Raw genomic sequence first — 13,362 nt, forward strand, 5'->3', positions numbered from 1 at the left:
GTGGATATGCTGTCATTGTTTATGCATTTTTCTGTTGATGGACATTTGTATGGTTTTCAGCTTTTGGCTATTACAAATAGTGTGGCAATGAACTTTCTAGGAAATTTCTTCTGATGAGATATGCAAGTCAGTTGGGTATATACTTTGGAGTGGAATTACTTGGCTATATTAGATACTGCCAAATGGTTGTATTAATTTTCAAAATGGTTGTATCAGTTTACACTTTTATAGCATTGAATGCAAGTTTAGGTTGGTTTCACATCCTCCTCAACACTTGGTATTTTCCACCTTTTTCATTTTGGTCATTCTGGTGGGTATGTAGTGTTATATACTATTTCAGGTATTGAATAAGTGGGCTTTGAAATTTTGGTTTATTTTATCCACTCCCCCTAAATACAGCTTATGTTTGTACACCCAGGTTTCAAAAAATCTTTTAATATTCTGTGTTTATATTTTACTTGTAATTGTTAAATTAGCCAGCATATTCACTAATTTACCTGCTAATAGTTACTAACCTGCTTCATTTCGTTCACTCAAGCTCCATCAGTTTTATGCATGGTTATCTCTGTGTAATGAATTTTGTTGGTGTGAACTTTGTTGACAGTTTCAATTTTTATTTAAAGAGGAAGGTTTAGCTTAATAGTTTGGTGATAGTTTTACCTTTAGCTCTTTAATTACTGTTTTCTCTTTGGTAATTTATTAGACTTGGCTTCTATAACATTATTTACTCTTGGTTCTTCTGTTTCTTTGAACCTTCCTTTAATGTTTATATCTCTCTAGATTGTTTCTTTAGTGTTCTTCTTACCTTATCTGCTCTCCATATTCTTCCCCCCAATTTTCAGATCCAATTTTCCACTTGTTTGCTGGATAACACGCATTGAGCTTTTTGTAGGTACTTTATTTTTTTAATACATTTATTTATTGATTGATTGATTGATGGCTGTGTTGGGTCATTGTTGCTGCGCTTGGGCTTTCCCTAGTTGTGACGAGCGGGGGCCAGTCCTTGTTGTGGTGCGCAGGCTTCTCCCGTTGCGGAGCACAGGCTCCAGGCGCACAGGCTTCAGTAGTTGTGGCACATGTGCCTAGCTGCTCCTCGGCATGTGGGATCCTCCCAGACCAGGGCTTGAACCTGTGTCCCGTGCATCGGCAGGCAGATTCTTAACCACTGCGCCAGAAGGGAAGCCCTGTAGGTACTTTAAACTTGCGTTTTTCTGTTAAACCAACTCTTCTAGTATTTTTCAGTTTGGTTAATACAGTCACCTTTTACTCAGTCTTCTAAATTAGAAATGCTTTTCTTTCTCATTCTCTCACAAGTAATTGTCAAAAAATTATATTTTATTTTTTAACCTAGGATGCCCCCTTCATACACAGTCATAGACATTGAGAACTATGTCTCTAAAATAGAGACCCTCTGTCCCTCCTTCCTACTCCTGCCTTAATGTAGACCGTATCATGATCTAGACTATTGTTCCAGTTAGTCTTGTGGGGTTTTTTGTTTGACTCTCCTTTCTTCTTTTTTTCCTTTTTACAGTCCCCCTGATTAAAGAATGCAAACACTGAGTGAAACAAAGAATTTAAATTAAAAATGTATTACCCCAAATTTACAAAACATATAAACAGAATTTCAGTTTTTAATTTAAACAATTAAACTTAAAAATGATGGTCTTTGTAACTTTGTGGTATTTATACTTGTGAAGTTATTAAAGCTCAAAATGGCATTCAGAGTTTTGGGACACCCTCACTAAGGATTTTGTTAAGTATTGACAAATTGCTATTCAGAAATGTAGAGCACGGGGCTTCTCTGGTGGTGCAGTGGTTGAGAGTCTGCTTGCTAATGCAGGGGACGTGGGTTCGAGCCCTGGTCTGGGAGGATCCCACATGCCGCAGAGCGGCTGGGCCTGTGGGCCACAACTACTGAGCCTGTGCGTCTGGAGCCTGTGCTCCGCAACAAGAGAGGCTGCTATAGTGAGAGGCCCACGCACCGCGATAAAGAGTGGCCCCTGCTTGCCCCAACTGGAGAAGGCCCTCGCACAGAAATGAAGACCCAACACAGCCCAAAATAAATAAATTAAAAAAAAAAAAAAAGAAATGTAGAGCACTCATTTCTTTATGTCTCCTTTAACACTGGATATTATAATTTTTTTTAAACTAGTGTTTTGACAACTGAAAAATGTATTTTTGTCTTGTTTACTTTGCATTTCTTTGACTCCTGGTTATGATGAATATTTTCCATGTTTTAAAGTATTGGTGATCACTTCTAATGCTACCTTAGTGATATTAGCTACTATTTATCAAGCACTTTGCTGACTCAAAAATAACTGTCTTGAGCGTTTTATTACATTACCTATCTTAATCCTGTGAACAACCCTATCAAGTGTAGATGCTTATTGTATGTGTGAGGAAACTGATTTTCAAGAAGAGTGACTTGCTTAGCTCCTGGTTAGTAAACTCAGTGTGATCTGTTATCACACTATTACCTCGCAACTTTTTTGTTAGTATAGATGTGGAAGATTAGTATATTTGTATTTATAGGGGGTTGAATTAAATGTATAATTATTCTAGAGCCCAGGTACAGATGGCTGTGATTTTTTTTTTTTTTTTTTTTTTTTTTGCGGTACACGGGCCTCTCAATGTTGTGGCCTCTCCCGTTGCGGAGCACAGGCTCCGGATGCGCAGGCTCAGCAGCCATGGCTCATGGGCCCAGCTGCTCCGCGGCATCTTCCCGGACCGGGGCACGAACCCGTGTCCCCTGCATCGACAGGCAGACTCTCAACCACTGCACCACCAGGGAAGCCCAGGATTCTTAAGTATTTCTCAAATTATATTCCATTGCACACTGTTGTGGGAATTTTCATATATCCTGACCACAGAAGTTTGGGCAACACTTGGTTTCCTTAGCAGAGAAACCTTAATAACTTTGAATAATCCTTGAATTTTGGAAATCAGTTTCTGTAGGAGACCTATTCATATCTTGTAGAACAACATCTTGAAGTACATCAGTTTGAGACAAAGCTGATGTATGGTCCATTCTCTCATTTTGTAAGGGGAGGAAATGGAGATCCATTGTGGTTAAGTGTGTTGCCTGAAAATCACACAGCTGCTAAACAACACAGGATAAGATGCAGTTTTCCTTTGTACCATGCTTCCCCTGATAATGTTATATAATATTTATTTTTCCTGTATTATGTTAAAAGTAGTTTCTTTAGTATTCCCATCTAGTCCAGACATTAGTCTTACACTGAGAAATTCATATACAGTTTTAAAAAATTCTAGATTTATGTACATACAAATAGCCTAGCATGATTACATACCCATAACTGCTGTGTTTAATTATTGAAATGAAAAGAGTACTTTTTTCTGTAGTTAACCTGTCACAAATGTTTGGTTTAGTTTCTGTAGAAAATGTTTCCTGACTGCAATGAGAGAAAGCGGAATACATTGTCCCCTGTGTCGTGGAAATGTGACTAGAAGGGAAAGAGCATGTCCTGAACGGGCCTTAGACCTTGAAAATATCATGAGGAGGTTTTCTGGTAGCTGCAGATGCTGTGCAAAACAGGTAGAGTAAATGTGACATAGTTCTTTGAAAGTCAAGTTTCTACTCTGAAATTTCTGTTTGACTTGTCTTGGTGGGTACTGTTTTGAAGAGAAATTATTTAGGTTGAGAATTGGGTAGAAAAGGCCAGAAAAGCTGTGGCTGTAGATCTTACTAGATTATAAACTTACTGAGAACAGAGACCGAAAGATAGATACAGTCTCTGAATTTGCCGTAATTTTTTAGCGTGGCATTTTTTTCAAAATAAACACTCGTTGATTACCTGCTAAATGAACTGAATGAACAGACTGGCATTTAACTCATTGAAGCCCCATTCTGGAACAGATTCAGCCCTTGAATAGTTTTTCTGGTGGTAGTATCATTATTGCAATTTTGCAGGTAGAAATGGGCCAAATGGATTTATGTAGTCAAGGGGGAACTCTCTAGCTGCCCACTGTACTTGGATGTTTATGTATTTATCTAAGAAATCACAAAATACTTGGCAGAAGACTTTGCCTTTTAAGGAACAGGTGTAAAAAATCAGGTATTGGCAAATAACTGGCATTAATTCTCCAGTCTGGATTTTATTCTACCGTTTGGAGAGGGATTGAAATGGTGAGAGGTGGTTAGGCTTTGAGTATATTCGTTTATTATGGATTTATCACAACCACTTTTTCAAACAGCTAATAAAGTCAGTGAGCAAAAAAACCAGTTGCTGTTTGATGCATTCACACAAGACATATCTGCTTTTCCATGTCTTTGAGGGAGGTGTTAACTGACAGGGCAATGAAGTGAAGCTGGAAAATACACTTGAGAGATTTCTGGCTCTGCTCCTCAGAGAGAAACTGAAAAATGTTCCAAGTGTTAACTTGGGAACTTAGTTTTTTAAAGCACTTTCTAACTCTGCCAGGTTGCAGTAGTTAAAGAAATAAAAAGATGCCCAGTCCTATGAGGCAACCTCTTAATACTTTTAATATTATTTTTTGTCTATTAGTGGTATTTTTTTTTCAGGTGTAAAATTATTTGTTAATTTTTATGGTGAGTTTACAGACAGTTGGACTCATCTCCATTGTCTCTGAATCTAATGGAGAGAAACTTACTGCTTATTTTCAGCTCCTACTTAAGAATTAAATCATTTACTTAAAAGAAAAAACAAAGACCTCTTGTTTAAATGGAATATTTTGTTATCTATTTCTGCCTTGTTTTTTTCCTTCTTGTTGGCAATATCTCAAGTCTTATGAGTTCCTTTTTATATTAAAAGTCATATTACATTAAACATTTTTTAAATGTTTTATTATGGTAAAATATATAACGTAAAACGTACCTTTTTTTTAGTTTTATTTTATTTTTTTTATAAGTGAAAGATTGTGGTAAACTTTTTTTATACAATATATGTCCATTTGGTAAGAAAACATGATATGTATATACATACACACAATCTGTATGAAGCATCAAATGAACAATTAGAGTGCAGTATCATGAATGGTAAGGTAGAAAACGTACCATTTTTAAGTGTACAATACAGTGGTATTAAGTACATTCATAACATTGTACAGCAATCACCACTATCTATTTCCAGAATTTTTTGATCATCCCAAACAGAAACTCTGTACCTGTTAAATTGTAACTTGCCGTTCCCCCACCCCCACCCCGACCCCTCTAGTAACCTGTATTCTACTTTATCTCTGAATTCTGTTCTACCTCATATAAATGGAATCATGTTATATTTGTTCTTTTGAAAGTCACATTACATTTACTCAATAATTTACAGATTAAATTCTATCGCATGAGACATCATTACAAATCTTGTAAGAAGTACCAAGATGAATATGGTGTTTCTTCTGTCATTCCCAACTTTCAGATCTCTCAAGATTCAGTAGGGAACAGGTAAGCAATATTTATTCTTATAGTTTTTATTTTTATAGTTAAAATGGAAACTTTGCAGAGACTGTATAAAGTGTTTTTGTGTATGTGTGGGTGTTTGTGTTTTTAAAGTAAATTGCCTTTGTCCTCATAAGTTTGTTTGATGCATGTAAAATGACATCTGGGAGATTGACTTTATGCTAGACTTAAGCTTATGTTATGTAAAAATCATTCTAAGAAACTTTACATGTCTGAATAAAAAGTAGATCTGTGAATTGAATGTTTTCTTTTGCAACTGAAATTACTTGAAAGCTAGAGAAAATCCCTTTCAGTAATGTACTTGCAAACTAGAATCCTTTTACTCTCTAAGAATAGAATTGTTTGAAATTTTTATTTTGATAAAATGTCATGTAAAAGTGAGATTTGGTACGATTAAATTTGTAGTTCTATTTTAGTCTCAATTCTTTTAAAGCTAGGTTTTGGCTTGATTTGTATCTTATTGTCTCAGGTTTATGTACATTAAACATTTTTATGAAATGTATTTTATGAATAAGAATGGCCAGAATGCACATGTGTGGTTTAAAAAATAGTGACAAAACAAATACCTAAGCCGGGTCAAAAATTATAACATTTTTCAGGACCTTATTTTTTTAAAAATAAGTTTATTTTATCTATTTATTTATTTTTGGCTGTGTTCGTTGCTGCACGCGGGCTTTCTCTAGTTGCTGTGAGTGGGGGCTGCTCTTTGTTGCAGTGCGTAGGCTTCTCATTGTGGTGGCTCCTTTCATTGTGGAGCACGGGCTCTAGGCACGTGGGCTTCAGTAGTTGCGGCACGCGGGCTCAGTAGTTGTGGCTCACAGGCTCTAGAGCACAGGCTCAGTAGTTGTGGTGCACGGACTTAGTTGCTCTGCGGCCTATGGAATCTTCCCAGACCAGGGATCGAACCCATGTCCCCTGCATCGTCAGGCGGATTCTCAACTACTGTGCCACCAGGGAAGCTCCTCTCAGGACCTTAGAATCTCCTTGTGAGCCCATGCCAATTTGAACCCCATACTCCCAGAGGTAACCACTATCCTCTTTTTTGGATTGTTCATTCTTTTGCTTTTCTTTATAGTATTACCACCCACGCATGTATCTCTAAACAATGAAGTGCTTAATTTTTAAAAACTCAGTAGCAAGCACACACCATTCTGTAAAGAAAGGCAGTATTGGCAGCATTATAGAAGGGCTCCCAGGAGGCGATATCTTAAGCAGAGTCTTTAAGATTTTATTTTAGTAGCATTTCATTTCACATGTTGCTAATTTTCAGTAATTTAACCACTCTTAGAAGCACTTATACTGTAGTAAGGCTTCTTTTCAACTCCTTAGTTGAAACTGTTCAGGTAAAGGTCTTTAGTAATTTTCTTATTTCCTGCTCTTTTAGGTTCTCGTTTTACTTGACTCAGTGTCTTTGGATGAAATTGGTCACTCTTATTTTGTGATTTTTAAAAAAATCCCCTTCGGTTCATCCTTTTTGGTTTTTTTATTTCTGTACTTCTGCTGTATTGAAATTACTCAACAATTTGTTATTAACCCAGTAGATTATTCTTAAGTGCAGGGATGGTGTTTGTCTTGTTCAACAATGTGTCTCTAGTTCTTAGCAAAGTTCCTAGTATATATGATGTGCACAGTCACTGCTTGTTAAATGACTCAGTTTTCTTCTCATGAGACATGCCTTCTTCCCTCTTACCCCCCAGATCTAATTGGTCATAGGTACTATTGATTTCTAATAGCAGTATTCCTCATCTGTGCTTTTCTTCTGCCCCTATTGTCACTTCCGTAGCTCAAGTCCCCATCACCTCTCACTTGAACTGTTGTACTATTCTTTTAGTTGGTGGTCCTCCTTTAATCTGTCCTGTATACGATTGCCAAAGTGATATTTCAGAAGTGCAACTCTGACCTCTTTCTCCTTGTCCTTGTACCTACGCTTCTGTACCTTGTCAGTGACTTCCTGTGGCCCCATAGCTGTGTTTCTCCTGGGTTCCACGGGCCAGTAAGGGCTCTGTGAACTGCTTAAACTGCCAATTTTTTGTGTGTACTATGTGTGCATTTTTCTGGAGAGAGAATGTCAAGATTCTCAAGGGGTTCCATGATCTAATTCAACAACTAGCTTAATAAGACAAAATCCCTATTCTAAAGCCCTTTCTGATCTGGCACTTACCTTTCCGTTTAGCCTTTGTCTTTCTTGGCTACCCATATTGCATAATATGCCTTAGCCATGTTGAATTATTCCCACTGTATCCTGGCCATCCTTGAGAAGCAATATAACTTAGTCATTAAACATGAAGACTTGGAGCCAGACTGCTGGGTACGAGGCTCTGTCATTTACTAATTGTATGACTTTGGCAAGAAACTGTACCTCAGTTTTCTCATCTGTTTAAAAAGGTAGTGGTGATACTATTAAACACCTCATTGGTGGGAGTCAATAAGTAGGTTAATAGAAGTAAAACATATTGAATAGCACCTTACTTGGTGAATGTTTGGGGGTTTTTGTTTGCTTTGTTGGTTTTTTTTTTTTTTTTTCCTGCTGTGCAGCGCATCTTGCGGAATCTTAGTTGCCTGACCAGGGACTGAACCCGTGCCCTCGGCAGTGAAAGCACAGAGTCCTAACCGCTGGACTGCCAGGGAATTTCCTAAATGTTAGTTTTTAATTATCATCATCATCACCATCACTCCCTCACCTCCATACTTTCCCCACCATTCTAACCCACACTTTGCCAGCCAGTGGACTTTTTCTTCTCTTTGAAGACTTAGACCAAGTGTTAGATACTCTGAAGTCTTTCCTGTTTACTTGTCTGTTTTTTTTATCTAGTAGAATGGGCTTCCTAGTCTTATTCATGTTTATATCCTATGCAAAATTCTAGTTGCAATGGAAAAATTCAGTTTGTATATGAATTTCTAGTAAGGAAATTGTTGAAGGAAGGAAAAGATTTTTTAAAAAATGGTAGGAAATATAAGAAGCCAGAATGTATAGTCAGGGTCCTGGGAGGAAACAGATAATTATATTCAAATTAGATAATTTGAGGGGAATTTAGTGAAGGACTATTCTTTAATTTTTTATTTTTGTGTGTGAAGGGACTATTTGTAAGGAGTAGAGTATTGGGTACACTATGTAAGCAGGGTATAGGAAGTCACAAGGAATAGTCATGTACTCTGGGTCTACTGAAAGCAGGGGAGGGGAGAAAGTAGACACCAGAATTGGAGAAAGAAAGCTATGTGGAGAGGGCAGTTGGAGAGGGATGCAACCAGTCAAGGCAGTTTTGCTGGGAAGGAGTCTGGAAAATAGGTATCCTAACCTTCCTCTTGTTCTTCCTCCAAATCTCCTGCTGGGCTGAACCCATTTGGGAAGCAGAGAAGGGAACCTGTTAATGCAGGTTAGTTTCTCAGTACAAAGAGCATGGTGAAAAATGGAGGAGAGAAGATCTAGAGGGGCAAAAAATATACCCAGCACATAGGATTTCAGTTATTAGCTGAACATATTGTAATACTCTGTACACTGTGCTTCACAGCTTCCAAGTAGTACAAAGAGGAAAACATCCACTATGTTATTAATAGTGTCTATGGTATCGTAGACATTCACAGAAAGATAGACAAGATGAAAAGGCAGAGGGCTATGTACCAATGAAGGAACAAGATAAAACCCCAGAAAAACAACTAAATGAAGTGGAGATAGGCAACCTTCCAGAAAAAGAATTCAGAATAATGAGAGTGAAGATGATCCAGGACCTCGGATAAACAATGGAGGCAAAGATCGAGAAGATGAAAGAAATGTTTAACAAAGATCTAGAAGAATTAAAAAACAAACAGAGATGAACAGTACAATAACTGAAATGAAAAATACACTAGAAGGAATCAACAGCAGAATAACTGAGGCAGAAGAACAGGTAAGTGACCTGGAGGACAGAATGGTGGAATTCACTGCTGCAGAACAGAATAAAGAAAAAAGAATGAAAAGAAATGAAGACATCCTAAGAGACCTCTGGGACAACATTATACGCAACAACATTCGCATTATAGGGGTCCCAGAGGGAGAAGAGAGAGAGAAAGGACCTGAGAAAATGTTTGAAGAGATTATAGTCAAAAACTTCCCTAACATGGGAAAGGAAATAGCCACCCAAGACCAGGAAGCGCAGAGAGTCCTATACAGGATAAACCCAAGAAGAAACATGCCAAGACACATAGTAATCAAATTGGCAAAAATTAAAGACAAAGAAAAATTATTGAAAGCAGTAAGGGAAAAATGACAAATAACGTACAAGGGAACTCCCATAAGGTTAACAGCTGATTTCTCAGCAGAAACTGTACAAGCCAGAAGGGAGTGGCATGATATACTTAAAGTGATGAAAGGGAAGAACCTACAACCAAGAGTACTCTACCCAGCAAGGATCTCATTCGGATTCGATGGAGAAATCAAAAGCTCTAAGACAAGCAAAAGCTAAGAGAATTCAGCACCACCAAACCAGCTCTACAACAAATGCTAAAGGAACTTCTGTAAGTGGGAAACACAAGAGAAGAAAAGGACCTACAAAAACAAACCGAAAGCAATTAAGAAAAATGGTAATAGGAACATACATATCAATAATTACCTTAAACGTGAATGGATTAAATGCTCCAACCAAAAGACACAGGCTTGCTGAATGGATACAAAAACAAGACCCATATATATGCTGTCTTCAAGAGACCCACTTCAGACCTAGGGACACATACAGACTGAGAGTGAGGGGATGGAAAAAGATATTCCATGCAAAGGGAAATCAAAAGAAAGCTGGAGTAGCAATACTCATATCAGATAAAATAGACTTTAAAATAAAGAATGTTACAAGAGACAAGGAAGGACACTACATAATGATCAAGGGATCAATCCAAGAAGAAGGTATAACAATTATATATGCACCCAACATAGGAGCACCTCGATACATAAGGGAACTGCTAACAGCTCTAAAAGAGGAAATCGACAGTAAGACAATAATAGGGGGGACTTTAACACCTCACTTACACCAATGGACAGATCATCCAAACAGAAAATTAATAAGGAAACACAAGCTTTAAAGGACACAATTGACCAGATAGATTTAATTGATATTTATAGGACATTCCATACAAAAATAGCAGATTACACTTCTCAAGTGCTCACGGAACATTCTGCAGGATAGATCACACCTTGGGTCACAAATCAAGCCTCAGTAAATTTAAGAAGATTGAAATCATATCAAGCATCTTTTCCGACAACAACACCATGAGATTAGAAATCAATTACAGGGAAAAAACGTATAAAACGTAAAAAACACAAACACATGGAGGCTAAACAATACGTTACTAAATAACCAAGTGATCACTAAAGAAATGAAAGAGGAAATCAAAAAATACCTAGAGACAAATGACAGTGAAAAGACGATGATCCAAAACCTATGGGATGCAGCAAAAGCAGTTCTAAGAGGGTAGTTTATAGCTATACAAGCCTACCTCAAGAAACAAGAAAAATCTCAAATAAATAATCTAACCTTATACCTAAAGGAACTAGAGAAAGAAGAACAAACAAAACCCAAAGTTAGCAGAAGGAAAGAAATCATAAAGATCAGATCAGAAATGAATGAAATAGAAACAAAACAGTAGCAAAGATCAATAAAACTAAAAGCTGGTTCTTTGAGAAGATAAACAAAATTGATAAGCCATTAGCCAGACTCATCAAGAAAAAGAGGGAGAGGACTCAATAAAATTAGAAATGAAAAAGGAGAAGTTACAACAGACATTGCAGAAATACAAAGCATCCTATGAGACTACTACAAGCAACTCTATGCCAATAAAATGGACAACCTGGAAGAAATGGACAAATTCTTTGAGAGGTATAACCTTCCAAGACTGAACCAGAATGAAATAGAAAATATGAACAGACCAATCACAAGTAACGAAATTGAAACTGTGATTAAAAATCTTCCAACAAACAAAAGGCCAGGACCAGATGGCTTCACAGGTGAATTCTATCAAACATTTAGAGAAGAGCTAACACGCATCCTTCTCATGCTCTTCCAAAAAATTACAGAGGAAGGAACACTCCCAAACTCATTGTATGAGACCACCATCACCCTGATACCAAAACCAGACAAAGATACTACAAAGAAAATTACAGACCGACATCACTGATATCACAGAAACTGAGACACAGATGTAGAGAACAAATGTATCGACACTAAGGGCTGAAAGCTGCAGGGGGGTGGGGGTGGGGGTGTGATGAATTGGGTGATTGGGATTGATACGTGTACACTGATGTGTATAAAATGGATGACTAATAAGAACCTGCTGTATAAAAAATAAATAAAAAATAAAGGTTTCATAAAAAAATAAGTCTATGATATTGTAAACCAAATAGTTATTAATGAGAAAGACAGCTTTTCCTGATAATAAAAGAGATTATACTGAAGTGCTTTGCCCATAGGTCCTCAAAAGAAGAAACTAACATAGTTTAAAAAATATTCAAAATAAACCCTTAGATCATTTAATCAATTCAGCATACATTTATTGTACCTTCTGAACTACTGGGCACACTACATGTTATTGAATATGCAGGGATGGATAAAACAGACATAATTTGCCTTTCCATCTGTGTAAGCAGTATAACTTCCAGTCGAGTCATCCAAAATAAACCAATACACGTTTCAGTCAGATCAGTCAGGGTAAAACTATTTACCATAAAGTAATAAATGTTGGTGAATGTTTAACAAAATTATTGCATTCGTATGGGGTAGTTTCTTATAATAATTATGTAGCAGTGCTAGTTATTTTACTAACACCATTTCTAGTTCATAACATAAAATTCTGTTTTTAACATGTAGGACTGTATCTTTCTGTTTTCTTTAGCTACTAGAAAGGAGAGAGGGAGGATGCATGTAATCATTAGATACCAGCACACATTTCTATTTTATCTTCCTTGGAAATTATTTGGTCTGTTTGCAGGTTTTTCCAACTAATCTTAACTCTTTGTAAATATTAATAACTGGATGTCAGTAAACCTATAACAGTTTAGTCCAAATACAACACTTCACAAAGACTGAAAGAATGAAATTTGCAAACGGTTTTATGTTTATAACAGATTTCTCTCCAAGGTGTTGAACATTTTCAGTAGCTAAGTAACTATTAAGGAATCTGGTACAAGTATGAGATAAAATTTCCTTTTCCTTATTTATAGGCATTCATGATTTATTCTGGATAATAATTCTTTATTACATGCAATACAAATATATTTACATTTTTTCCAAAGAATTAAAAAAATTTTTTTTGCTGTTTTCTGAAACGTGTAAGCATAGAACTGGAGATTTTTCTTCGCCTTTTAAAGACTGGAAATGAGGTACTCTAGTATTTTGAAAACTGCCTTAGGTAATGCCACAATTTAATTTAGCATAAAATGGCATAGTCATGCATAGGTTTTTTGGGTTTTTTTCTCACCCCTCTTTTTATCATGATAAGAATATTTTACATGAGGTCTACTCTCTTAACAGATTTTTAAGTGTACAGTATAGTATTGTTATATACAGTATAGGCACAGTGTTGTACAGCAGATCTCTAGAACTTACCTTGCATAACTGAAATTTGTACATGTTGATTAGAAACTCTCATATCCCCGTCCTGTAGCTCCTGTTAGCCACCATTCTATTCTTGGCTTCTTTGAGTTTGAGTATTTTAGATACCTCATATAAGTGGAATCATGCATGTGACTGGCTTGTTTAACTTAGCATAATGGCCTCAAGGTTTATTTATGTTGTCACAGTTGCAGAACTTTCTTTTCTTTTAAAATTGAATAATATTCCGTTGCATGTATATGCCGCATTTTCTTTATCCATTCATATCTTTTTTTCTTTATCCATTCACAAGATTGTTTCTATATCTTGGCTATTGTGAATAGAACTGCAGTGAACTTGGGAGTGCTGTTTCTT

At 36.6% G+C, this 13,362-nt stretch overlaps 1 protein-coding gene across 1 annotated transcript in view; it reads left to right on the forward strand.

The window, feature by feature from the left end:
- Window positions 1–13,362, forward strand: part of RNF138 (ring finger protein 138) — a 43,370-nt gene that overhangs the window by 15,964 nt on the left and 14,044 nt on the right. The window contains exons 2-3 of the mRNA XM_027127693.1: window positions 3,391–3,556; window positions 5,304–5,419. Coding sequence (XP_026983494.1) covers window positions 3,391–3,556; window positions 5,304–5,419 — 282 coding nt within the window. The remainder of the gene's footprint in view (window positions 1–3,390; window positions 3,557–5,303; window positions 5,420–13,362) is intronic.

Source organism: Aethalodelphis obliquidens, unplaced genomic scaffold (genome assembly GCF_003676395.1).
Source record: "Aethalodelphis obliquidens isolate GAN/ISIS:26980383/991018 unplaced genomic scaffold, ASM367639v1 scaffold32, whole genome shotgun sequence".
Lineage (NCBI taxonomy): Eukaryota > Metazoa > Chordata > Mammalia > Artiodactyla > Delphinidae > Aethalodelphis > Aethalodelphis obliquidens.